The sequence below is a fragment of the Aulonocara stuartgranti genome (genome assembly GCF_965226115.1).
Source record: "Aulonocara stuartgranti genome assembly, chromosome: 6".
NCBI classification, from domain to species: domain Eukaryota; kingdom Metazoa; phylum Chordata; class Actinopteri; order Cichliformes; family Cichlidae; genus Aulonocara; species Aulonocara stuartgranti.
The window spans coordinates 240,123-267,500 of NC_138944.1; the positions used below are offsets into that span (position 1 = coordinate 240,123).

The window sequence follows — 27,378 nt, forward strand, 5'->3', positions numbered from 1 at the left end:
TGTGTTGAAGCAGTCATGTAAGGTTTTTAGGGCTGATGTGATGATTATTGATTGATATCAGTTAGGATCATTAATCCAGACCGTTTCTTTACCCAGAATCCCTCAGCACTCTGTCCTTCTGCAGGTCACCAAGCAAACACTCGACTTCCGTTGACCCCGGACCACCTTTGACTCCACAGAGCCATGCCCGATGGGGGTAATTATTGATCCATTAGCGATCTACGTTTTCTTTTAAACAAAGTAATCGGATTATCTGTTGATGTCAATCTTGCTTTCAGAGCTCGTCCTGATTGGGCAGTCAGCTCTGAAGAAGACTCACTTGAGAAGATCGGGAGATCTAAAGGTGGGTTTACCTGGATGTGACCTGGTTTGGCTCTGCAGCTCTGAGCTTTGACATTTAACCCTTTGAACTTTAACAACAACCTGGAACATCTTCATCTTCTCCTCCAGAGGCCAGTCACCTTTGTCATCACGATCATCCTCATCGTGTGACGAAGGCTCGGGGGGGGTTTCAGCCCAGTCTGATGGATGCCAACAACACGCTTTCCAGCAGCAGCGGCAGCGAGAGCAGATACTCCGACTGTCATCTCACTCACACTAAGGTGCCTTCAATGGACAGCGGAATTGACTCCGCCCCCTGCACATCATCAGCCCAACCAGCTGGGGCTGGGGCGACGCTGGTCCTGAGCGATATCCAGAGAGGCAAATGGACAATCTCGGCCGGTCACATGACCAACCTGAGTGAGACCTGCTCTCTGTCCTGGTGAGCTGCAAGTAAACAAATGATGTAATCTCTAACTGTGATTTTTACATTGTGTATTTATTTTTCCATTGAGCTCCACAGCCTGAGGGCAGTCAGCCAGTTGGAGTGTTCGGATTTAACATTTGAGTAAATGTTCAGCCCATTATTTCTGGGCATAGCAGAGTGCCAAGGTTAGTGTTGTCCAACGTTGTCCTCAACACCTTTATCTTGACCAAACTTGGATTTATCCTTCTTATTCAGTAATACATTTCCATGTAGTCAAATTTCACGTTGGATCAATCAGCTGGGCAAACAAAACAGCTGCATCAGAGTTTCTCTTGGGAGTCGATGGGATCCAAAATAACTAGAGTACTGCAAGACTATGGGCTCAAAATGTGGTCATAAATATTTTGTACTTGTAAATCAGCTTTGTATGTGTAAAAAGAAGTACGAATTTTGACCCGATCTTCCTTTCATCTGATTGGTCAATGTCATGTCAATCACAAATGTAACAATCCAATCAGAGAACAGATGGGTTTGGCTGTCGGAGGGGTGCTTTTTTGAACTGCAGGTCTTTAAAGAGAATAAGGTGGCAGAGCAGGTCAGCCACTAATCAGAAGGTCGGTGGTTCGATCCCAGGCTGCCTCCTGGCTGCATGCCAAATATCCTTGGGCAAGATACTAACCCCGTGTTTGCCTACTGGTGGTGGTCAGAGGGCCCGGTGGCGCCAGTGTCCGGCAGCCTCGCCTCTGTCAGTGCGCCCCAGGGCAGCTGTGGCTACAATGTAGCTGCCATCACCAGTGTGTGAATGTGTGTGTGAATGGGCGAATGACTGAATGTAGTGTAAAGCGCTTTGGGGTCCTGCGCAAGTAATGCGCTATACAAATGCAGGCCATTTACCATTTACATGCCAACCCAGCGTTTTCCTTCATCACCACGAAGGAAAACAGTCTGAGGTCGTCCGAGTTTGGTGATTTTTGTGTCACAGGTCTACGTGTTTAATACAGGGACTTCCACAGCCTTTTCAACAGCGCTGCGGACCGCGGGGGGCGGGCAGTGTTTGGAAATGACAGTCTTCATTACAAAGCTTTCCTTTGTTATGAATTAGCATACATGTTTTTATTGAACATTTGAAGAAACAATAAAAAAAACAGAAACTCTTGTAGAGGAGATAAAGTCAGAGATAGAAACGACAGGTGCATCTAGTGCAGGTAGAGCTGCTGCACACAGAGCTCAGCAGCCAGCGCAACAAATCCTGGATCCTTGGCTTTTAGTTAGCATTAGCAGCACATGCTGCCTCTGATGTGAAAGGACCTTCATGCTGCGCACTGTGACTTACAGCAATGGTCCCGGGTCAGCCCTGACTTTGTGTTAAACTAATCCTAAAGTAATAATGGTGTTTCTAACCACTGATATAGCACAACTTTATCCTTTCAACAGCTGCTGAAAGTTAGGGGACCTAGCTGCTATCGGATATTTATATAGAGGTCCTCCAGCTTCAAACCCTTCAAGGAGTTCAAAAAAGCACCCCTCCGACAGCCAAACCCATCTGTTCTCTGATTGGATTGTTACATTTGTGATTGACATGACATTGACCAATCAGATGAAAGGAAGAAAAATAGGGTCAAAATTCGTACTTTTAACTTGCAGGGTTTTTTTTGGCTAAGTCCACACACAAATTCTTTTTACACATACGAAACTGATTTACAAGTACAAAATATTTATGACCACATTCTGAGCCCATACAAGACATTGATCTGGTTGACTTTGTGCTTGATTTTTTATGATTCCTTTTGTGGAAATGCTTCCACATTCAGTTTTCATATCATGGATTGCGTGGAAAACACTGAAGTCGGGTTTTTTCTGTTCACTGAAGTGGGTGATGGCTGAAACTTCCAACGATGGATGATGGCTCGATGAATAATAAAAGGAAGAATGGTTGATACGTCGATCAATGGACAAACTTATTTATGACTGTATGGCTAATAGTCAAGAGCAACATTTAATGGCAGCTCTAAATAATTTTGATTGGACTAGCATACTATCCTGTGATGACACTAATAAATGTTGTGATCTATTATACTCTGCTATTAAAGGGGTCTTGTCACAGTTTCAGAAAGAGAGCCATTTAAAGAAAAGAGTTTATTCCTTGCCTTGGATTAATATTGAATGTAAACAGCTTATGAGACTCAGAGACCAGTTACTTCAAAAATCGTTACAATCTGGATTAAATACTGATCGATTACATTTTACATCGGCAAGGAATAAAGTCACGCAAACTTTGAGAATGGCAAAAGCAAATTTTTTTCATGACTGTAATTAATAGTGCCAAAGGAAACTGTAACCTAATTTAAGATAAGATAAGATAAGATAAGATAACCTTTATTAGTCCCACACGTGGGAAATTTGTTTTGTCACAGCAGGAAGTGGACAGTGCAAAAGTTATGAGGCAAAAATTAGAATACAATAAGAATAAATACAGTACACAACTGTACAGAATAGAATAAAATAAAATACTATATACAGTAGAATAAAATAAAATAAATATACAATAAGATAAAAATAGAATACAAATACAAATACTATATACAACTGAGTAAAAATACAACGATGACAGAAAGGATTATTGCACTTAGTATTATTGCATATGTATGGATGTGTGTGCTTGATCAGTTAAAGTCTTTATTGTGGAGTCTGACAGCAGTGGGGAGGAAAGACCTGCGAAATCTCTCCGTCCCACACCGTGGGTGCCGCAGTCTCCCACTGAAGGAGCTGCTCAGTGCTGTCACAGTCTGCTGCATGGGGTGGGAGATGTTGTCCAACAGGGATGACAGCTTAGCCGCCGTTCTCCTGTCACTCACCACCTCCACTGGGTCCAGAGAAAATATTTGGGAAAATATTAACAAACTCCTTGATAACAGTAAGCATAATGCTGATACAGACCTTGAACTTAAATTTGCCAATGAACTGGTATCAGAGCCTCTCAGCCTAGCTACTAATTTAAATGATTTTCCAAAGTACCATTAATGAAATTGCACAATTGTTTTCTAATTCTTGTGACCCTCAACAAAATATTGGGAATGCCGACACCAAAGAGGATGTTTCTTCTCCAGATTCAAAGTTCAATATTCAGAAAATTACAGAAAATGAAGTAGAAAATATAATCTCTAAATTAAGAAGTTCTAAAGCAAGGGATGAGTTTGGATTTGATACCAATTTCTTGAAGCATTATAAATCTTGTTTTTTGGTGCCTGTGACCCATCTTATTAATTTATCAATGACGCAGGCAGTCGTTCCTCTGAGTTGGAAGGTGGCAAAAGTTACACCAATTTATAAATCGGGTGATAAAACAGACCCTGCTAATTAGCATACTCCCTATCTTTTCAAAGATAGCAGAAACGTGGGTTGTTAACTCTATCATCAAACATCTTAATGACTCCAATCCGGGTTTGCACCCTATGCAATTCGGATTTCGCACTCTTCATTCAACTGAAACGGTTGTCTGTGTTTTTGTTGAGAGTGAAATCTTACTTAGACAAGAGCAGTTATGTTGCGGCTGTTTTTCTTGATTTCAAGCGTGCATTTGACACTGTGAATCATCTTAAGCTCTTGTCTAGACTGTCGACATTTTACTTTAGTAATCACACTGTTAAATGGATACAGTCTTATCTATCAGATAGAAAACAATGCGTGCAAATAAAGAATAGCAAGTCATCCTATCTTTACTGTACACAAGGTGTCCCCCAGGGTTCAATTCTAGGCCCCCTGTTATTTTCACTTTATGTAAATGCCTTGCCTAATGTGTGCAAAAATGTGGACACGATTATGTATGCCGATGATACGGTAATTTTTACACAAGCCAAAACTGCTGATGATGCAGCCCATCAGCTTTCACTGGAATTACATGATTTACAAAAATGGCTGAATGACTCATGCTTGTGCCTTAATTTTAAAAAGACTGTATCAATGTTTTTTAGTAAACCTAAAACAACCGTGGCTGCAGTAAAAGTCTGCTTGGGTGCACAAGAATTAATTAATGTTGAGGAATTTAAGTATTTGGGAGTGCTACTAGACTCTAAATTATCCTTTAAAAAACACATTAAAAAAGTAGTGAAAACTGTAAATGTTAATATACAGAACTTCAGACATATCTGCACATCATTAACAGACACAGCAGCGATTACATTCCTGCTCTCTATGATACCGGCTCATATTGAATACTGTATTACAAGTTGGTCCTATACAAGCTCTGCTGCTATTGGGCCAATTGAAGTATGCTACAAAAGAGCATTGAAAATATTAGATAAAAAACCTTTTTCATATCACCATTGTCAAATTTTAGAAAAATACAAGTTTTTAAATTTTACTAATTTCAAATTATTTAAATCTGCCTGTCTAATATACAAAGTTATACATGGTCTGGCGCCTCGACCAATCAGTGATTTTATTAAACAAAAGTCTAGCAGTGTTGCCGGGTCTCGACTGACTCGAGCCACTGTTAGAGGTGATTGTGAACTGGCACTCAGACGGAGCACCTTTTCACAGATGCTCTGTCATATCAGGGAGTGAGCTTCTGGAATAGTCTTCCACTGTCAGTGAGGGAAAGTACAAGTCTACCCATCTTTATGAGTCACCTAAAAGGGCGGCTGAGGGACACACAAACATGTAATCATGTTTAATAATCATGTTTTATATTGGACGGGAAAAAGATTTAGTGTATTACAAAAAGGGAAACAACTGTTAGTGCAATGGGTGAACGCAATATCACGATGGTCAGGGCATGTACAATACTGGGGTTTGTGCAATATAATTGATGTGTTTCTGTTATTGTTATCTATACTGTCCTCTGTGTCCACTCTCCTTGTCATTGTTTGTTCTAGTATAATGTGATCACTGTTTTTGTCCTTGTCACATGACCTGTAAATAGTGTCCCTGTATGTTTTTACTAACTTGTGTTTAACACCAACCTGCCAGAGGGTCTGCAGATGGAAATTAGCCCAAGGCTATAATCTGGCATATTTACATTTGTTAAAATGTTCATTAATATGTATTGCCCCTTTTTCTAAAAAATAAATAAATAAAATAAAGGATCGACAAACGATAGATGGATGGCTGAAAGATAAATCAGAATCAGAGTTGCAGTGTTACACGCCTCTTTGCAGCTACTCTCCACCCCCAAAACTCCATTCCCTTTAAAACCGTGTCAGCTCCCAAACCACCAAAAAAAACAAAGTAAGAAAAAAAAAAACAATTTAAACCTAAAAATTGACAAAAGGCTATTCTATTCTATTCTATTCTATTCTATTCAGTTCTAGAAAGAACAATATAGTGTCCACAACTCCAATAAAACACTGAAATGCAGATTAATAAGCATTAGGTCTCTCTCTTCTAAGTCCTATTAGTACATGAACTAATACTTGTTATTAATCAATAAATTGATTTACTCTGCCTTACAGAAACCTGGTTACTGTGTGATGACTGAATCAACAGCCCTGTGTTATACTAACTGTCAGAGTCCTCAAAGCACAGGCTGAGTGGCGGTGTGGCAGCAACCTTCCACTCCAGCTTGTTAATCAACCAAAGACCCAGACAGAGACATTTAATCTGTTATTAGACTCAATTGGCTTCTCTCAAAATGTAAAAGAACCAATCAACCACTTTAATCACACTCTACTTCCTGTTCTGACATAATACATAGAAACTAAACATTTAACAGTGTTTCGTGAAAACTGTATTTTTAATCCTTAAATTCAAGTTATTGAATTGAGAAAAAAAGAATTAAGACGGACTTTTGCGAGATCTCTCAAAACTAACTCGGGATCTCGCAAAACTTTTGCGATCTCGCAAAAGTTTTAGCCGCATTCTTCGGAGGCCGCCAGCTCGAAGCCAACCGGGAGGTCGAGGCACGATGTGCCGGGAAAGCGGTGTTCCTCCCGGCTGTAGTAGGTCTCGACCTCCCGTTAGCTTCGAGATGGTGGGTGTCAGATCTCCGAAAACGTCGGAGCACTTTTGCAAATATGTGATGTCTTGTAAACAGAGCAGATATCTGACGTTTACACAAAATGGCTTGCATTTGTATAGCGCCTTACTCAGTCCCTAAGGACCCCAAAGCGCTTTACACTACATTCAGTCATTCAATCAATCACACATACATTCACACACTGTGGTGGCTCAGGTGGCAGAGCAGGTCAGCCACTAATCAGAAGGTCGGTGGTTCGATCCCAGGCTGCCTCCTGGCTGCATGCCAAATATCTTTGGGCAAGATACTAACCCCATGTTTGCCTACTGGTGGTGGTCAGAGGGCCCGGTGGCGCCAGTGTCCGCAGCCTCGCCTCTGTCAGTGCACCGCAGGGTGGCTGTGGCTACAACATAGCTGCCATCACCAGTGGGTGTTTACACAACTACATTCACGCCTCAAAATATCTTAAACGTTTATTTTGTGACCCAGAAAGAGTAATATTACAACTAAGTAGATGCCGCCATTGTTGGAATTCAACTTTTGCGAGATCCCAAGTTTGTTTTGAGAGATCTCGCAAAAGTTCATCATAATTTTTTTTCTCCCAGTCCCCTGCGGGGCTCCGTAGTTAATACATTGAATCATTAGTTATTAATCTCTGTCTCTCTTCCACAGCTGTCTTTATGCTGTCTTCCTTCTCTCACCCCAACTGGTCGCAGCAGATGTTGTATGTTATGTTGAAAATTGAATTGATGAATCAATTATTGATGGTTGACGTATGGATGAATGGAACAAATGACGGATGGATGTTGATAAATGGATGAAAGGTTGAGAGAGGGAGGAATAATGGATAGATGAATGACAGATGATACAAGATTGGATTATTGCTGATGGATGGTTGAATGACCGATGAATAGATGAAGGATGGAAAAATGATGGATGAATGCTGACCTTTTACTTCCTTTCTCAGTGACTGTCATGAATCCACCAGCTGGTCTGAGGGCAGGTCCAAAACCAGTTCCTCTACCAGCTCACCTGAGGCCTTAATCACATGTAAAGAAGGCTCCACTAAGGAAATGGGGCTTACTCAAGAGGGGGAGGGGCCGAAGAGATCCAGCAGGTCCAGCAGGTGAGATGACCTCATCAAGACGTATTGGCAGTCAGACCTGAGCTTTCCAGTCCACCCATCACTGCAAATCAAAAGTTATTAGGAATCAGAGAAGAGAGGCTTTTCAGGAGAAACTGTTAAATGCTCAGTTTCTGTGGCAGATCTGCCATCTGATTCTACCCGGGAACTCAATGCAGTGTTGAAGTCTTTATTTTCAGCATCTAAATGAATGTTAAAGTCACCTACTATAATCTGAAGTGAAACCTGTAGCCAAGTATGAACAATTTGTTGATCAAATATTGATCCATGTCCTCTGTTATTCCTACGCGTAATGCACTTTCCCGCTAACCCCTAACCCTAACCCCCTTCCCGCCACGCCGTGCAAAGCTCTGTGACGTACCAAAAGAAACAAAGTTCAACCACACGATGAAGGAAAACATTCAGTTTTTCACCCAGGGACCTCCAGAGACTTTTCAAAGGCTCTGTGGGGGGAGGACGCACTCTCACTAGTCGGGATAGTTACAAAGCCTTCTTCTTCATGAACGAGCAATACATTTTATTAAAATACAACGCAGACTATGGTACAGGATATAGAGTCAGAAAGATACATGTTTTGACATGGAACAGGCGAATGTAGAGCGCAGCGGCCAGCACAGCAAAAGTTTGGCCCTTGGCTCCAGTGAGCGGTTAGCGCAGCGCACGCCACGTCATTTTTACCCAGCTCTTTCAGTTTTTTATATTTTGGTGTATTTCTATAGTATTGATTATTATTCTAGATTAAGTTCAGTGTCTGTCTGTTTCTTGTTTCCTGTTTTACTTTGGAGGTTCGTGTCTGGTGTCAGTGCGTTCGGTTTATGTTTCCCCTGTCTCGTCAGCTGTGATTTCTCCCAGGTGTGTTCCCCTCCTGTCTCTCATCCCTTGATTACTGTATTACTGTATTTTAGCCCTGTGTTTCCTTTGTTCCCTGTCGCGTTGTTAATGTCTACTCACCCTCAATCTATGCTCTGTGTTTCGGTCCCTGTTTATCTGCCTGTTAGTTTATATTTTCCCAGTGTAGTTAGTCTGCTGTTTATCTGCAACCTGCAAATAAAGCTGTTTACTTTGAGTTCAACTTCGCCTCACTGAATCCTGCATTTTGGGTCCTTCCTCCCTGTAACCTGAAGTGAATGCGACAGAGGTTCCATGCCCAAATTTAACTTAAGCGCCAGCAAGGCGTCAGTAAAGTTTTGTTCAGCCCCAGAGTCAATCAGAGCTCTAAGGGATTGAGTCTTGAGTTTCACTGTTAATTTTGCTGCAATCATGAGACGTGGAGGAGACCATGAACAGGAGACCTCGCTCACCCGTACTCTCTTTTCTACTGGTGGGTGCGGTCTTTTGGCAGAGCCGGACAAACAGTGGCAACATGGCCCTTGCAGCCGGAGTAAAATCACTCCCCGGCCCACAACCACTGATGCCACTCCTCGGGTGAGAGTCTGGAACAACCCAGTTGGATGGGTTGTTCGCTCTCTTCCACACTGTCCGACACCTGATTGCCTCCGCTACCAGTCGCGCCTCCCCCCAGCGCCATCTCCGTGCAACCCAGAGGCCTCTGGGTAATGTACAGGGTGGGCCATTTATATGGATACACCGTAATAACATGGGAATGGTTGGTGATATTGAAGTCCTGTTTGTGGCACATTAGTATATGTGAGGGGGCAAACTCCTCAAGATGGGCGGTGACCATGGCGGCCATTTAGAAGTCGGCTATCTTGGATACAACTTTTGTTTTTTCAATAGGAAGAGAGTCACGTGACACATCAAACTTATTGGTAATGTCACAAGAAAAACAATGGTGTGCTTGGTTTCAACGTAACTTTATTCTTTCATGAGTTATTTACAAGTTTCTCTTTGTTCACAGCCATTGACACGTCGAAGAGGTTAACACGTGAGGATCGAAATTGTGTTGATATCTGGTGAACGCAGTAACCAGGTCATTGCAGCAGATTTCAATGCATGACACCCTACGAGACCACCCATCTCCCATGCTACAGTCAGCAAACTGCTTGCTAAGTTTCGTGAAACTGGTTCAGTGTTGGATTTGCCAAAATGTGGACGCAAGAAAACTCACTAATGAAGAAACATCAGTGGCTGTCCTAGCTTCATTCAGCAAGAGCCCACAGCGTAGCACTCGCCGCATGTCACTGGAGAGTGGGATTAGTCAAACATCCCTCCGGCGGATGTTAGCTACTCACAAATGGCACCCTTACAAACTCCAGCTACTGCAGCATCTCAACGAGGATGACCCAGATCGGCGCACAGAATTTGCAGAATGGGCAAAACAAAAACTGGAACAGGACCCTCAGTTCACGCAGAAGATTTTGTTCAGTGATGAGGCAAACTTTTATGTGAATGGTGAAGTTAACAAACAAAACCACCGCTATTGGTCTGACACTAACCCACACTGGATGGATCCCTCCAAGACTGTTGGACCAACAAAAGTGATGGTATATGGGGTACAACGATAGTGGGTCCATTCTTCATCAATGGAAACCTCAAGGCCACTGGATATTTGAAATTGCTACATGATGATGTGTTTCCCTCTTTATGCACTGAAGCTGGCACGTTCCCTGAGTTTTTGCAGCAAGATGGTCAATGACCTGGTTACTGCGTTCACCAGATATCAACACAATTTCGATCCGGTCCTCACGTGTTAACCTCTTCGACATGTCAATGGCTGTGAACAAAGAGAAACTTGTAAATAACTCATGAAAGAATAAAGTTGCGTTGAAACCAAGCACACCATTGTTTTTCTTGTGACATTACCAATAAGTCTGATATGTCACATGGCCCTCTTCCTATTGAAGAAACAAAAGTTCTATCCAAGATGGCCGACTTCTAAATGGCCACCATGGTCACCACCCATCTTGAGGTGTTTGCCCCCTCACATATACTAATGTGCCACAAACAGGACTTTAATATCACCAACCATTCCCATGTTATTACGGTGTATCCATATAAATGGCCCACCCTGTAGTTTCCAGCTCCCTGATGCACCTGTAGACACTCGTCCACCTTCACACACAGTGTAATCACATCAGAAAGACTTTTAGGCACCTCCCTCATCACCAATGTTTCCTCTAAGCTGCGCACGTGCGCAATTGCGCACTGCTGGCACGCTCTATGCGCACAGAAAATCTGCGTTGCGCACACAAAAAAAAAAATCTCACCTGAATTGAAATTAAAATTAAAACAATTCTGTTTTGTAGTGTCAGTCAGTGACTGGCTGCTCCCGTATGCCACCTTAGCCCATAGTCCAGCCAATGATGCGATTCACATTCGTATATACAGTACGCAGCCAATCAACGTGGTTGACAGGCTCTGACAGCGTCCTTATGTGCCGACACCGGTGTTTTAGCAAAGCGGCTGATGTGGAGTGAAGCCACGTTAATGACAACGTGTACAACCATTGGAGATGTGAGCAGGACAGACGGAACAACTGATGGACAAAGTGTGGACTTTATACCAGTTTTTAAATTGTGTTGATCGGCCACGTGAAACCAGAGTTGTCATTTAAAAAATCTGCAATGTTTGGTTTCCTTCCTGAATACTGTCGTTGTTTATATTTACTGCGGGAAGAAACGGTAAAAACTGCGTTTTATAAGGAAAATGCTCGAAAGCCTGTGAGCAAAAACAAACCCCCCTCTCTCTTTCCTATTCGACCAAAAATGCACCATGTCGACCAATCAAAAAATGATATGGCAACGTGGCATCTAGTTGTTAAGAAACGGGGGGAAGTTTTAAGAGTGACGGCGGTGTTTTGAGATGTGAGAGATTTGCGACGTTTAGCGCAAATCTTGTGTAGTTAGTGTGTAGTTAGTGTGTCCCCCACATTGGACAATCGGACCATCTCTCCCTGTTCCTCACACCTCGGTATTCACCACTCATCCAACGTGTGAAACCTGCTGTGAGGACAATTAAAGTGTGGCCAGAGGGGACAGACGCAGTGCTCCAGGACAGATTTAAAAACACAGACTGGAATATGTTCACCCACACAGACCTGGACCAGTACGCCTCATCTGTACTGGATTACATCTCCAAAACCACAGACAGTGTCACCACCCAGAAACGGATCACCATGTACCCCAACCAGAAGCCTTGGATGAACCGGGATGTTCGTCTCCTCCTGAAGGCCCGCAACACTGCCTTTAGGTCAGGAGATGCACACGCCTACAGTACAGCCAGGGCTAATCTAAAGAAGGGCATCAAAAAAGCCAAACACCATTACAAAAAGAAGGTAGAAGAACACTTCTCCAACTCCAACCCCCGACGCAATCTGGCAAGGACTCCAGACCATCACAGACTACAGGACCACCAAACCCTCCCCCGCATCCTCTGATGTCTCCTTCCTCAACGAGCTCAACAACTTTTATGCTCGTTTTGAGCGAGGGAACCCCACAACCACAACCAAAGCAGACATGACGCCAGACCACCAACCTATGACTCTCTCCCCCACCGATGTAGGAGCGGTGCTGAGCAGGATCAATGTCCACAAGGCTGCAGGCCCTGATGGCATCCCCGGGCGTGTTCTCAGAGCGTGTTCTGGGGAGCTTGCAGGAGTGCTCACAGACATATTCAATCTGTCCTTGGCCCACGCTGTGGTACCGGCCTGCTTCAAATCCACCTCCATCGTCCCGATACCCAAAAACTCCAACCCATCTTGCCTCAATGATTACCGCCCAGTAGCACTCACCCCCATCATCACTAAGTGCTTAGAGCGACTGGTCCTAGCACACTTCAAATCCTGTCTCCCCCCCACCCTGGACCCCCACCAATTCGCATACCGCCGGAACAGGAGCACAGAGGATGCAGTCTCCATCGCAATGCACTCTGTCCTCTCACACCTGGACAACAACAACACCTACGCCAGAATGCTGTTTATAGACTTCAGTTCAGCATTCAATACAATCCACCCCTCACAACTCATCAGGAAACTGACAGACCTGGGCATCAGTTCCCTCATCTGCAAATGGTTACTGGACTTCCTGACCAACCGCCCCCAACATGTCCGGCTGGATAACCGCTGCTCATCTACCATCACAATGAACACCGGTGTACCACAAGGCTGTGTGATGAGCCCTTTCCTCTACTCCCTCTTCACCCACGACTGCAGACCTGCTGATGGTTCCAACACCATCATTAAGTTTGCAGATGACACCACGGTGATTGGCCTCATCAGTGACAACGATGAGGCCGCCTACAGGGAGGAGGTGGATCGTCTGGCTGAGTGGTGCGACAGAAACAACCTGCTGCTTAACACCGAGAAGACCAAGGAGCTCATCGTGGACTACAGGAGGAATGCTGACCCACATCCACCCATCCACATTAAGGGGACGGCTGTGGAGCGTGTGAGCAGCTTCAAGTTCCTGGGAGTCCACATCTCCGAGGATCTCACCTGGACGACCAACTGCTCCAAGCTGGTCAAGAAGGCTCACCAGCGCCTCTTCTTCTTGAGGACTCTGAGGAAGAACCACCTGTCCTCAGACATCCTGGTGAACTTCTATCGCTGCACCATCGAGAGCATCCTGACCAACTGTATAACAGTCTGGTACGGGAACTGCTCTGCCTCGGACCGGAAGGCGTTGCAGAGGGTCGTGAAAACTGCCCAGCGCATCGCCGGAGCACCACTTCCTGCCATAAAAGACATCTACAGGAAGCGGTGTCTGAAAAGGGCTGGGAAAATCATCAAAGACCCCAGTCACCCATCACATGGACTCTTCACCCTCCTGCCCTCTGGGAGGCGCTACAGGAGCCTCCGGACTAAGACCACCAGGTACCGGAACAGCTTCTTCCCCACAGCTGTCAGACTCCTGAACTCTGCCTCCTGACATCTGACCCACGTTAAACTCATGGACTGAACATACACACACCCACAATGGACAACTGTACCCTCAAACACAATAATAACATGGACTGAACCACCACTCACAACCACCAGCACTTTATATAGCCTCTGTAGAAACTATCTACACCCTCACTTATCTTAACTGCACTACTGTATAGCTCTGTGTAAATAATCATTCTGTACATTCGATAATCTTTAATCCTACAACTGTTTACAACTTGCATAGTTCCCATTTCTGTATAGCTGTATATCTCAGATTCTGTAAAGTTATTTATTTCATATTCTGTATAGTTTTTCATATTTATATGCTGTTCATATCCTGTACATAGCTTGTACTCACTACAGCCTGTACATACTTATAGTTATAGAATATTCACAACATACTTCATACCGTGTACATTATAACATACCATAATAGACCCATTTCTGTAATATACTCACATATCTATATTATTGCTAATATATATTGTAATATATCTATATCACTAAAGCACTTCTGGATGGATGCAAACTGCATTTCGTTGCCCTGTACCTGTGCATGTGCAATGACAATAAAGTTGAATTCTATTCTATTCTATTCTATTCTATTCTAGTTAGTGTGTAGTGTAGTCAATAGTTTTGTTGTGTGTGTCAGAACAATGAGGCGACTGCTGAGTGTCACAGGTGTTACAGCAGTGACACATCTGCTGCTGTCAGGCCTGCAGGTATCAGGCTGTTGTTCTCCTTCATCTCATAGTGGACAGAAATTATTTTTTGGAGCGACACAAATAATTTGTGCGGCATCAGATTTGATGCAGAACAGCTGATTGTTCTGTAAATAGTTTGAAATGTTTATTTAAAAATGCACTGGCTGCATTTAAAACTTTGTTGTTTGCCAAACGGAGTTACTTTTTTGAGGAGTAACTATATAATTTTTTGCCCAACATTGGTCATTATATGCTGTATTTTGCAGACAGAGTTACAGACTCTCTCCCAGACCACAGACTCATAATACAAGAGCTTTATGAAAAAAAGAAAGAAAAAGAAAGTTGTGTTTTCGAAATTGGAGTTCAAGTTATTTTTACTTCCAACAGTGTTAACATGCTACACAGGCCAATGGCTAGATTTTTTTTTTAACATTTTCATTGTAAGTGGGCTAAAGCAGTTTAAAAGTAGTCTAACATAAACGCTGTAATTTGATCATTATCTTATCTTATCTTATCTTATCTTATCTTATTTTAATAAACCATGTAACTTGGATGGATTAGATGACCATGACCACAGTGACCACAGTGCACACGTCTGCTGTTGCTCACAGTGGTCCAAGGGATGCTCAGGGAGTTTGTGTGTTCGCTCAGACACATGAAACATTAGAGGGAACATTGCTCATCACTAATTCATTCTTCAGCTCATCACAAACATTATTCAGCAGGGTATCAATGCCGACTGTCCCCATCCGGTTTCCTCAGCCAATATCCAAAACTGGAGTCCGCTGAGTCCATGCCATCGTTATTGTTACGGTTCAACAGTGAGGACTCAAGCGCGGGACTCCTGAATCAGCTGTACACAATCATTTATTTACAGGATCCAGCTTGTGTATTTACAGGAAGTGCAGGGCAGTGCTATATTTATTTAAGCTCCGGGGAAATCCAAGGGGGTGGTCATGCGTTCTCCAAACTCTCCACACTCACGGCCACAGGTTCACTCGTCCACACTCGACACCAAGAATCACACAGGGAGGGAATCCAGGAGGTCTGTAGACAGGGAGACGAGGATTAGTTACACAGTTCACTTCCAAACACTTGACTTAGCTTAGCTGTAGACTTGACTTTCACTAACGCGTGGCAGACAACGATCCAGCGAAGAACAGCAGTCACCTCCTGGCTTAAATGCTGGCCACCCTGGCTCAGGTGTTTCCTCTCACGAGGGCGTGAACCCACAATGAGTTCTGTCCCGGCGATAGAGAAGAGGAGAGAGAGAGAGAGAGAGTGGAAGTTGGAGTTAATATCATATCTGTTATTAACCTCTGTCTCTCTTCCACAGCATGTCTTTATCCTGTCTTCCTTCTCTCACCCCAACCAATCACAGCAGATGGCCCCGCCCCTCCCTGAGCCTGGTTCTGCCGGAGGTTTCTTCCTGTTAAAAGGGAGTTTTTCCTTCCCACCATTGCCAAAGTGCTGCTCATAGGGGGTCATATGATTGTTGGGTTTTTCTCTGTATCTATGAAGCGCCTTGAGGCGATTTATGTTGTGATTTGGCGCTATATAAATAAAATTGAATTGAATTGAGAGAAAGATCAGCTGGACACTGACTCCTGGCCGTGACACTTATCATATGTTCGACACATCCGTCTGAAGCTCCTTCTGACCTCTCACAGCAAACATCACATCTGTATGTTCTCTCTCATTTTCTTCATTCGTCAGCTCCTAAAAATACTCCTGCCACCTTGTAAACACAAACTGTTCACCCATGAGGGTTAGGGTTTTCTTTCTATCTCTGTCCTGCTGCACATCTTTTCCAGCTCGATTGCTCTGCATATCCAGTCAGTACAAGTCTTCTTCTCTTTCCTTAGTGTCCGGTTTCACGTTGCCACCTCTGCGGTACGCCTAACCTCCCAGTACTTCTGCCTACTTCATCTCCCTCACTATCCCACTATTTCTGTGACAGCCCTTTCCTTTGAATACTTTCCTGTGCTTCCTGATTTTTGCACAAAGTCTCCTTTTTCCTCTGTCCAGAGGAAACACCAGACACCATCCCAGTCCCAGTACTACCAAATTCTCTTCTACCTGACAGCCAGGCTGTGGGCCATGCACACTGACAACATTCAACATCAAGCCTTCGATTTCCAGCTTCAAACTCATTGTCCTGTCGGACACTCTTCATCTTCACTCGCTCTTCCTCACCATGGTAGAACAGCTTCAGTCTGCCTCCTGTGCACCTGGCCTTACTTCCCTTCCACCTGGACTCCTGCACACATAAGATATCTATCTTCTTTCTCTCCATCATACCAGCCTTCTCTCTCTTTGCATTTAGTCTGTCTCACTGCCTCCTCACATGCCTTCTCCTCTTACTTTGTCATTGGCTAACAGCAGCAGTGTTTCTATGAGCATCCCGTTAGCCATCGTTGTTAACCCAGCGCTGACTGCTCCGATATGCAAATCTCAGTTTTGGTGATCCGCAGGTTTGATTTGACAAAGATGCCCTTCCTGAAGCAGCCCTCCCCATGTAGTGCCAGGCTGGGGTCCAGCACTAGAATTACACTAGCTTGGCCCCTTAAAGAAGCATTGGGACAGATTGCTTTTCAGGTTCTGATTCTTTAAACTGATTAAATCACAGCTCACTAATCAACAATAAACTTCTCCTGCAGATTCAGCTGTGTTCCAATAAAAGATGTTGGCGTGAAGCAATTTGATGTCACTGCAGGTGAACAGGTGAGGCTCATTTCTTTGTCATTCATTAATTATTAGTAATGTATTCATGAAAAGGCCCCAGTTCAAATGTAAGATTGGATTTAATAACATGTTTATTGTTCTACATCTGTCAATTCAATTCAATTCAATTTTATTTATATAGCGCCAAATCACAACATAAGTCGCCTCAAGGCGCTTCATAGATACAGAGAAAAAACCCAACAATCGTATGACCCCCTATGAGCAAGCACTTTGGCAACAGTGGGAAGGAAAAACTCCCTTTTAACAGGAAGAAACCTCCGGCAGAACCAGGCTCAGGGAGGGGCGGGGCCATCTGCTGTGATTGGTTGGGGTGAGAGAAGGAAGACAGGATAAAGACATGCTGTGGAAGAGAGACAGAGGTTAATAACAGATATGATTCAATGCAGAGAGGTCTGTTAACACATAGTGAGTGAGAAAGGTGACTGGAAAGGAAAAACCCAATGCATCATGGGAATCCCCTGGCAGCCTATGTCTATTGCAGCATAACTAAGGGAGGATTCAGGGTCACCTGGTCCAGCCCTAACTATATGCTTTAGCAAAAAGGAAAGTTTGAAGCCTGATCTTGAAAGTAGAGATAGTGTCTGTCTCCCGAATCCAAACTGGAAGCTGGTTCCACAGAAGAGGGGCCTGAAAACTGAAGGCTCTGCCTCCCATTCTACTTTTAAATACTCTAGGAACAACAAGTAGGCCTGCAGAGCGAGAGCGAAGTGCTCTAATAGGGTGATATGGTACTACAAGGTCATTAAGATAAGAAGGGGCCTGATTATTTAAGACCTTGTATGTGAGGAGCAGGATTTTGAATTCAATTCTGGACTTAACAGGAAGCCAATGAAGGGAAGCCAAAACAGGAGAAATCTGCTCTCTCTTTCTAGTCCCTGTCAGGACTCTTGCTGCAGCATTTTGGATTAGCTGAAGGCTTTTCAGTGAGTTTTTAGGACTTCCTGATAATAATGAATTACAGTCGTCCAGCCTGGAAGTAATAAATGCATGAACTAGTTTTTCAGCGTCACTCTGAGACAGGATATTTCTAACTTTAGAGATGTTGCGCAAATGGAAGAAAGCAGTCTTACATATTTGTTTAATATGTGCGTTGAAGGACATGTCCTGGTCAAAAATGACTCCAAGGTTCCTCACAGTGTTACTGGAGGCCAAGGTAATGCCATCCAGAGTAAGAATCTGCTTAGATACCATATTTCTAAGCTTTTCAGGGCCGAGTACAATAACCTCAGTTTTATCTGAATTAAGAAGCAGAAAGTTAGCGGCCATCCAGGTCTTTATGTCTTTAAGACATTCCTGCAGTTTAACTCATTGCTGTGTGTTATCTGGCTTCATGGACAGATAGAGCTGGGTGTCATCAGCATAGCAGTGTAAATGTATGCTATGTCTTCTAATGATGCTGCCTAAGGGAAGCATGTATAATGTAAACAGAATTGGTCCTAGCACTGAACCCTGTGGAACTCCATAATTAACTTCAGTGTGTGAAGAGGACTCTCCATTTACATGCACAAACTGGAGTCTATTAGATAGATATGATACAAACCACTGCAGTGCAGTACCTGTAATACCTACAGCATGTTCTAATCGCTCTAATAGGATATTATGGTCGACAGTATCGAATGCTGCACTAAGGTCTAGCAGGACAAGCACAGAGATGAGTCCACTGTCAGAGGCCATAAGAAGATAGTTGGTTGGTGTTACTAAGGCTGCTCCTGTCGTATCATCATAATGATCATCATCTCTGGTTAATTATTAGAAACAGGTTGAAGCACAACCTGTTAAACTTTCCCATAAACACATGTTGAAGGTAACCCAGGTAGCAAGATGACATTGAATTGATGTTTGTCTGAATTATCATTATGGTTGAAACCTCAATGAATCAGCATTAAAATACTAATGAAACCTGATGATATCATAGTCATGACACTAGAATAACACTGATTCATAGTTGTCCCATTATAATTGATTGCTGATCTATTTAGTTGACTAGGTGACACAATCAGGTTGAAAACTCCATCCATCCAACCATCCAATTGCTTCTACGTCTCTGCGGCCGCATCGTGGAGCAGCAGCCCAAGCAGAGAAGCCCAGACCCTCCCTCTCCCTAGGCACTTCCGCTAGATTGTCCGGGGGAACGCAGAGATATAGTCTCTCCAGTGTGTCCAGTGTGAGTTTAGAGTGTCTAGAAGAGAGTATATCTCTTCTAGACGAGAGTATATCTCATCTATATCGACCGGTAAATCAAGCGCTTCGCTTTTACAATCAGCTCTCTCTTCACCTCGACAGACCGGTACAGTGTCTGCATCACTGCAGCTGCAGCACCAATCCGTCTGTCAATCTCCTGCTTCCCTCACTCGTGAACAAGATCCCGAGATCCTTAAACTCCTCCACTTGGGGCAGCAACTGTTCCCTGACCTGGAATGGGCACTCCACCCATTTTTTTTTTTTTTTTGTGTCCCGTTTGGATCTTTAGCATCAGAATTGTTGTCTTAAGGCCAAGAAAGATGCCAAGCGGATTTATTTTACCAAGTGGATCATCATGGCCTTGCCATATTGGTCCATTTGATTGACCTTTATTATAATTATGAATTTATTTTATTTTCAGTTGCTACAAACGGGACAGACATGACTGGGGGATAGGACAGGGAGAAAGAATGAAAGAAAGAGAGGGAGAGAAAGAAAACCAAAGGGGAGAAGAGACGGTGAGAAGGGGAGAAGAAAGAAAAAAAAAAAAGAAAAAAAACACCTGGGTCACCTGTATGGAGAAAAAAAACAGAAGAGAAAGCAAACAACAAAGAGTAACATAATAAAAAAAAGCACCATCACAATAAACTAGCTAGCAGTAGATATCAGTAGATACTAAATAATAAACGATATTGTGCAGCACGCAAGATAGACAGCGCACAATGTGCTTTGAGGCAGCAGCCAAGAAAGCTGTAGTCCGCGTCTGTGAATACCCGTGTGTACACCTGTGTGCACACCTGTGTGGATCAGCATGCTTGCATTCCAAAGGTTTCTCCATTTAACGATCTGCTAGGGAGTGTGGGGAGCCACAGCCCCGTCCTCCAGGGCATGAAGCAGGTATGGAGGAGATCAAAACTCCAGACATCCAGAGGCCCCCAGAACACAAGAGACCAAGGAAGACCAACAGAGGGGCAGCCGCGCCACTGTCCCAGAAAGAGCTGAGGAGAGTCCCAGATGAGGGCTCACTCAGCAGCCGCAGAGCAGAAGCCAGGGGGGGTTGCAGTGACGCACCCGTGAGCTCCGCCGGCAGCCAGCCGTGCCTGAGTGACCGAGCCCCAGGCCGAGAGGCCAGGGGCACCCCACCTCCGAAGTGGCCCGAGCAAGCCCCAGCCTCCAGGCCCCGATAAGCGGCTGCCAAGGAGTGAGCCGGTGTGTACCTGGACGCCCACCCCCGGACACAAAGAACCACCAACGCACCGATACCTGAGGGAGTCCGCCACTGGCAGGGGAAGTGGTGGTAGGGGGAGATAGGCCTCCAAACCTCCCTCCACCCGCTCATTGTAGTGTTGATGCATGTGTGTTCTAAGGTGCATTTAAAACCCAGGAGGGCATGGAGCTACCTGCCAGAGAGCAGCAGGAGCACATAGTCCCTCCTGCTAGCCCTCAATGTCTACGTGTATTTAACATTGAGAGGTGGGCAACGATGCCAGGGGTGGGGTGTACACCCTGATGGTAATTTGGAGTCCGTGTATCGTGCCCACCCCCAAGATCCTATATGTATGTGTAATGAGAGTGTGAGTAATGTGAATGTCTAAGTTGTGGGATAAAATTGAGGCAGAGGCAGAGGGGGGGGGGGGGGGTAGCCTCCTCTGCACCCTGGTGACATACCCCTACTCCAAGGCCCTGCATGTGTGGGTGGTTGTGGTGGAGCGGGAAGAGGGAGGCAGCTGGAGATGGAGAGGGAAGGAAGGGAGGGGCAGGTGACCCCTCCCTAGGGCCAGCTCCCCCGCTGACCCCAGTAGGCACCCCCATACTCCGCGACCTGCCAGGGAAAGGGGGCCCAGGCCCATCCAGACTGGGGCCCAGCGCCGCAGCGCCCCCCGGCCCCACAGAGCTCGGGACAGTCCACCCAACCCCACCACAGAGAAAACTGCACCCACCCCACCATCCACTCATCTTCCAGACTACATGAGACAATAGACGCCCAGGCTGAGATCTTCCTCCACCTCTCCTGTATCTCCCCCTCCTGCAGAGAGTTCCTGAGGAGAGGAAAGCTCCACCCATTTTCAGGTGAGACCCATGGCCTCAGATTTGGAGGTGCTGATTTTCATTTCCACCGCTTCACACTTGTCTGTGAACCACTCCAGTGCGAGCTGGAGGCCATCACCTGATAAAGCCAACAGAATCACTTTGTCTGCACAAAGCAGAGATGAGATTCTGAGATTCTGCCACTTGGTTACGCCTAGAAATTCTTTCCGTAAAAATTATGAACAGAATCGGTGAAAAAGGCAGCCCTGGCGGAGCCCACCAGGAACGAGTCCGACTTATGGTGTTTCCAGTTTTCGTTGACTGCAACTTTACCCTGACCTCTGACCAACTTTATTTTCATTCTAACAACCAATCCCTCATCTCTCAGCCCATCAGAGTCCCTGGTGTTCCTCCTCCGTCTCCATGGAGATGTCTGACCCACACGATGTCACGTGACATGTTGTACGGGATTTTGTTTCGCTGTTCTCAGCTGCCGTCGGACCACCTGCCCCCACGTATCAACAGCACGCTACCACCCACCATCTGCAGAAAACTGCCACTGCCGCTACAGAGGAGTGAGTACCTGTTCTCTGACTTTTAGAATGCAAGTCAATGTCAGCACTCACCTGCCTTCCTCCACAGGTAACCGCTCTTACTCTGACAGCTTATTGGCTCTGAGGTCTGGAGTTAAACACATGCCGCTCCCACGAGCTTCATCACAGCTGGACTGGCTTCACCTGGAGAGCACTCAAGCCTTCAGAGGTAACAGTCACTGCACTCAAACTTATCAAACTCCTGGATGGAAGGAGGATTAAATTATGATGAGGCTTTCTTGTCTCGTTGGGACAGATTTAGATAGACTGTTTCTTCTCTACTCTGACACTCAAAGCGCTTTACACAACTTGCCTCAGTTGCACAATACCTTTTTTCTATGTAAATGCTTTCTATCTAACATTTACACATGTTCATACTCCGATGGATGCAACAGAGAGCAAATTGGGGTTAATATCTTGCCCAAAGACATAGACTGGAGCAGATGGGCATCGAACCTCCAGCCTTGCAATTAGTAGGTGACCTGCTATATCTCCTGAGCTCTAGCCACCTTAGTTAGTCTCTAACCTCCAGATTCCATCCAATTCAGTTTTATTTATACAGCGCCAAATCACAACAAGGAGACAGTAGACCCTACAATAATAGATGCAGAGACAAACCCAACAATCGTATGATCCCCTATGAGCAGCACTTTGGCGACAGTGGGAAGGAAAAACTCCCTTTTAACAGGAAGAAACCTCCGGCAGAACCAGGCTCAGGGAGGGGCGGGGCCATCTGCTGCGACTGGGTGGGGTGAGAGAAGGAAGACAGGATAAAAGACATGCTGTGGAAGAGAGACAGAGGTTAATAACAGATATGATTCAATGCAGAGAGGTCTGTTAATACATAGTGAGTGAAGGAGAAACAGTGCCTGTTCTTTGCTCCCAGCGCTATTGAAAACTGATTTTAAGGTCCTTAAATGTGTCGCGTTTCTGACCTGGTAATGATGCACACTCCCAGAGGTCAGTGAGGTCAACTGAGCAGGGCTCCTGGTTTCACCGAGGAGCAGATTAAAGCTCAGAGATCAGTTAGGACCTCAGCAACCCTCAGCATCCTCCAAACCGTCTGGAAACTAATTTACGGAGATGGCAGAAGGGGTGGACCACTTCGAGCTGATAGGCAGGAAACAGGAACTCAAATAACTGCTTGTTACAGGCAAAATTACTTAAGGACCGCCTCCTGTGGTCACATGACTCACCGTTGGTCACATCTGGTTTGTTGTTTGTCTGTTGTTGCGAAGCCGCCACCCTCTCTTAGTTAGCTGGTTGTTCACCTGTTCACAGCGGACATCAATCAGACACAACGCACACTGGGGGTGACATCACAGAGCTCCGCCCTGGAGGACAGGTGAGACACCTCATTTATTTTCCGTGTAATATTGCTGACATCACAGTGACATCACGGCTCCCCTTCCCTCAGTGACATCACAGCCTGCTCCCTCTCAGGTGAAGTCCTCCAACTGGAAGAGATTCTTCAGCAGCTGCAGCTCGACCTGCTAAAGGTAAAGCGCATTAAACTGATGTCATGGAGGCAAGCGGATGACATCATCGCATTGACTTGTGTCCATGTTGTGTTCAGGAGCAGCGGGACAAAGCTGTGCTGCAGCAGCAGGTGCTGAGCCTCCGTCAGGAAAACCACCGCCTGCAGGAGGAGAGTCACATCAGGAGGTTCGCTGCCTGGATGCTGTGCCAGGATTCGTTACCATAGTAACACCACTAGCATTTACTGAACAGTCAGCACTGTGTCACATGACTCGCAGCGGATCGTGGTGACGACGAAGAGTTTGAACCGTGAGCAGAACAATCGAACAGCACGAAGCAGCACGCTGAATGAAGATGAGGTGATCTGATGGGATCAGTCACAGCTCGGCTGACCGGTCTCGTCAGTCCTCTTCGGCTACCTGGAAGTAGGCGGAGCCTCTCTATGATTCTTGCTGTTATTTGTTTTCACACAGAGGCGCAGTGAGTTAGTCGCAGCAGGAGCTGACCTCCGTGCGCCTCCACCTCTGTCAGCTGGCGACGATGAGCTTTTACTAAACGCCTCAGCGCAGATGTTTAAGGATGTTTTCTCTTCAGACTGTGGATCATACAGATGTGTGATCCAAGCTGAATCAGCTGATACAGAATTAGCTGATTTATCCAAAACTCTTCTTTCATGTGCAAAGAGATCCTGCTCTCTTTCTGCTGTTACGTGTCTTTATTTTTATAAAGGTTTACATCAGAATTTACTTTTTTGGCCTAGTTTTCCTGGAGATGATGTGATTAATACTGTAAGTACAGCAGCATTCACAGATAGAAGGTTCTTACTCAGAAACATTTTCATCAGGTCGATCGTTTTTATATCTGTATATAAAAAATATGTATTTCATTTGGTCAGCAATGAGCAGCCTGAGGAGGCGCTGTGAAGCCGCATGTGTTTAAGCTGGCTGCAGGCCTGATGTGGATGAAGGTGAGCAAAGGTAAACGTGTAGTGGGCCCTGAGCGGTCACATGACCGAGCCTCCGGGTCTGTGGACTTCATACACTCGGTGGGGCTTCAGGAGGAGCTGCCAATCAGCTGCCAGAGGCCGCCCCCTGGTGGAAGCAGCTGTGTAATAAAAACTCAGTTTGTTCACCATGGCAACAGTAAATCTTTACACTTTATTTCTCTGATCATATTAAACATTGGAAACAGTGATGTCACCAATCAATAATCAATACTGTCAGATTTGGAGTCAGCTGCAGATCAGGTGTGTGAGCGTGCTCAGTAGCGAGTCGAGAACCCGTGGATCTCCACTTTGGAAATGTCTCGCTCGTCGGAGAACACGGCTCGATCAATTCGGGAACTCGGACTGCCGACGCTCTTCAGCCAGTGCTTCCTGAGGAAGAGGAGGAGGAAGAAGAGTGCAGTTAGTACATTCGGGGTATTTCTCAGTGACCTCTGACCCCACAGTGAATAAAGAAACACTGCGCTCCTCTTCATCACAATGAGGTCACCTGACAGAGACACAGCCCACGCCACTGGCATCACTTAGTAGGAGGGGCTTAATTGTGTTTAAACCCCATCCTCATTAAAGAGTTCAGGTTATATCACAGGACAGTTACAACACGAGTGGGAGGAGTCATTTCACAAACTACACACTGACACCTCTTTAGCCCCTCCCATCACACCAGTGAGTGACAGAGTTGTGGCATAAAGAGTTTAAGGACCTGCTTGATTTTAATGTAAACGTCTGATGTCACAGATGTGACAGGTGAGAGTCATGTGATCGTATCAGAGCGCTTCACTGCCACACACAAGTAGTTTAGGAGAACTGTGGCCCTGCCTCTCCGAATATGCTCCTGCAGCTCCTTGCTCCTCAGTCCTCCTCCTGCTCTGACTGTGAGGTCATAGCCAGGTCATAGGAGGAGGCAAATGAGGACAGCACAGACCTGCAAAGCATTATGGGAGCTGTAATACTGCACTGACATTTTCAAATAAAAATCCATTAAAGGATATATCTGTGTGTGTGTGTGTGTGTGTGTGTGTTCGGAGGCTCTGATTGGTCAGCCAGACTCACATGTCACTGACTTTGTCCCACGGTCCCTGGACCTGACCAATCACAGTGCCCTGTCTGGTGTTTTTCACCCAGCCGCTGAGCCCCAGACTGCGCCCGTGATCCTCCGTGTACTGGCACACATTCACAGGTGTGTGCGTTTAGTCATGTGACACGTTTCCATGGTACATCCTGATCAAAAACAGCAGTAATGTGAAGGAAAAGAGGAAGCTCACCATCCTGAAGCACACTCCTGAACATGGAGAACAAACACAGGGTCAGCGAGTAAAACCTCAAAAAACACACAAACTCGCCGTCACGTGTCAGGCGACCTACCCTGCACGTTCCCGAAGACCTCAAAGTCCACGGAGACGAGTCTGTTTTCAGCCATGATGGCGTGAAGGAGACAAAGTAAAAGCACACACGGAATCATGTTTGCGCAGCGAGATATTTTTATCTCTGATATTTAAACCAATCTCAGAAGCCTTCAAAATAAAAGCATCACTCTTGACTGGTCACAGTCATGGTGATCTTTATTTTGAAGGGCATTCACAATGTAGTTATACTACAGAATACTTCCAACAAAGTAAAATTCACAGTTCCATGACTTCCTCGCTGTCATGAAACAGTGAAGCTGCTTCCTGTCCAAACATCAGGAAGTAACTGTGTAAACATGACCACGCCCACGCCACTGAACGTGACGGCTTGGACAGGTGAGGACTGGTGACGCTGGGCCAGAATAAAAACACACGGCTTGTTTCTCGTCAGTCTGATTTTATTCAAAGACTTGTGAGTCACAGACAAACAGGCCAATGAGAGGAGGGGGCAGAGCTTCAACATCTCAGGTGTCACTCAACCTTGGTCTTCTTCACAGCGCCAGGTAACTTATCCTGCAGACTGAAAACAGACACAGGACGCTTGTCAGCTGCTTGTCTGGACAGAATAATGTGAACACCTGCAGATTAGAGGTGGGCTCATCTGTGTTAACGTGGAAACTGAACATGGATGATCAATCAGCAACCCGACTGTGGACTTTAACTATAGACAGGTGACAAGCACATTAGGAACAGACAGTATGAACACACTGAGCATGCTCAGTTCAGTCCGACTCTTCATAAAGGTAGAACAGAGCTCACCTGGTTCAATTAAGACAGACACTGAGTTTAGATCTGAGGTCAGCATGTGCACAGGTGAGACAGACGGCAGTTACCTGTGGACCATGGACACCTGAGACAAACATTACAAACCCCAGTGGTGCTGCAGAAATGAAGGTCAGATTCTCACCTCTGACCTCAGTGAGGCATTTAGATCAGAGTTGACCTTCGGTGAGGCCAAACATGATGAACACCTGATTACCCGTGACCTCACCTCTGCAGAGTTTCCTCCAGTTTGAGCCGAACAGCCTCAACGTGACGATCGATCTGAGCCTGAACACAGAAACACTCTGAGCTAAGCACGGAGCAAACTGGGCAGAAGACAGGGACACCAGGTGTGTCTTTACCTTCTTCTTCTGGTAGATCAACGGTGTAGTGAAGAAAATGATGTCAGCTGCACACAGAGAGACAACCAATCGGAGATCAGAAAGACTGATATTTAACTCGCTCAGAGGGAAACAAACTCACCAAGGATCAAGATGGTGACGCCATTGAACACGGCACCAACGTACGTCATCACCCAGGTGACGGCTGCCAGCTGGAACACGTAGAACAAAGACATGGACCAAACACACAAACAATACACAAAATTCAGTTTTATTTATAAGGCATCAAATCACAACAGTCTCAAGGTAAAGACCCTAAATAATACAGAGAAAAACCAACAATCATATGACGCCCTGTGAGCAAGCGCTTTGGCGACAGTGGGAAGGAAAAACTCCCTTTTGCTCTAATAGGGTGATATGGTACTACAAGGTCATTAAGATAAGATGGGGCCTGATTATTTAAGACC

The 27,378-nt window shown here is 45.2% G+C and overlaps 3 protein-coding genes across 15 annotated transcripts in view; 1 reads left to right on the plus strand and 2 right to left on the minus strand.

Annotated features, from left to right (window-relative positions):
- Positions 1-24,535, plus strand: part of LOC309708269 (signal-induced proliferation-associated 1-like protein 2) — a 40,301-nt gene extending 15,766 nt beyond the window's left edge. For 3 of the 7 annotated variants that reach the window (XM_082536129.1, XM_082536130.1, XM_082536135.1), the window contains 10 exons: positions 125-196; positions 279-343; positions 451-763; positions 7,669-7,827; positions 17,034-17,097; positions 21,716-21,902; positions 21,970-22,089; positions 23,202-23,265; positions 23,338-23,419; positions 23,497-24,535. In XM_082536129.1, the coding sequence (XP_082392255.1) occupies positions 125-196; positions 279-343; positions 451-763; positions 7,669-7,827; positions 17,034-17,097; positions 21,716-21,902; positions 21,970-22,089; positions 23,202-23,265; positions 23,338-23,419; positions 23,497-23,625 (1,255 nt within the window). In that variant the 3' untranslated portion in view covers positions 23,626-24,535. The other 4 variants (XM_082536131.1, XM_082536132.1, XM_082536133.1 and 1 more) reach the window with 4 other exon arrangements.
- A 2-nt stretch (positions 24,536-24,537) lies between these two features.
- On the minus strand, positions 24,538-26,083 carry LOC309708286 (acylphosphatase-2-like). Its single transcript, XM_082536181.1, has 4 exons — positions 25,768-26,083; positions 25,668-25,684; positions 25,456-25,565; positions 24,538-24,774 (listed from the first exon to the last, which is right to left on the minus strand). Exons 1-4 carry the CDS (start codon positions 25,862-25,864, stop codon positions 24,660-24,662), a joined length of 339 nt encoding a protein of 112 aa, XP_082392307.1. The 5' UTR covers positions 25,865-26,083; the 3' UTR covers positions 24,538-24,659.
- Positions 26,084-26,185: 102 nt separating this feature from the next.
- LOC309708282 (reticulon-3-B-like) overlaps positions 26,186-27,378 on the minus strand; it is a 10,173-nt gene continuing 8,980 nt past the window's right edge. For 3 of the 7 annotated variants that reach the window (XM_082536172.1, XM_082536169.1, XM_082536170.1), the window contains exons 6-9: positions 27,054-27,123; positions 26,933-26,979; positions 26,800-26,858; positions 26,186-26,658 (exon numbers count right to left, since the gene is read on the minus strand). In XM_082536172.1, coding sequence (XP_082392298.1) covers positions 26,607-26,658; positions 26,800-26,858; positions 26,933-26,979; positions 27,054-27,123 — 228 coding nt within the window. In that variant the 3' untranslated portion in view covers positions 26,186-26,606. The remainder of the gene's footprint in view (positions 26,659-26,799; positions 26,859-26,932; positions 26,980-27,053; positions 27,124-27,378) is intronic. The other 4 variants (XM_082536174.1, XM_082536173.1, XM_082536171.1 and 1 more) reach the window with 3 other exon arrangements.

Excerpts from the sequence above, each read along its gene's own strand:
- LOC309708286 (XM_082536181.1), bottom strand. The coding sequence starts at position 25,864 with ATGATTCCGTGTGTGCTTTTACTTTGTCTCCTTCACGCCATCATGGCT. Across the intron at positions 24,775-25,455 it reads TGGGACAAAGTCAGTGACAT|GAAGCACTGGCTGAAGAGCG; the intron begins GTGAGTCTGGCT and ends CCTCTTCCTCAG.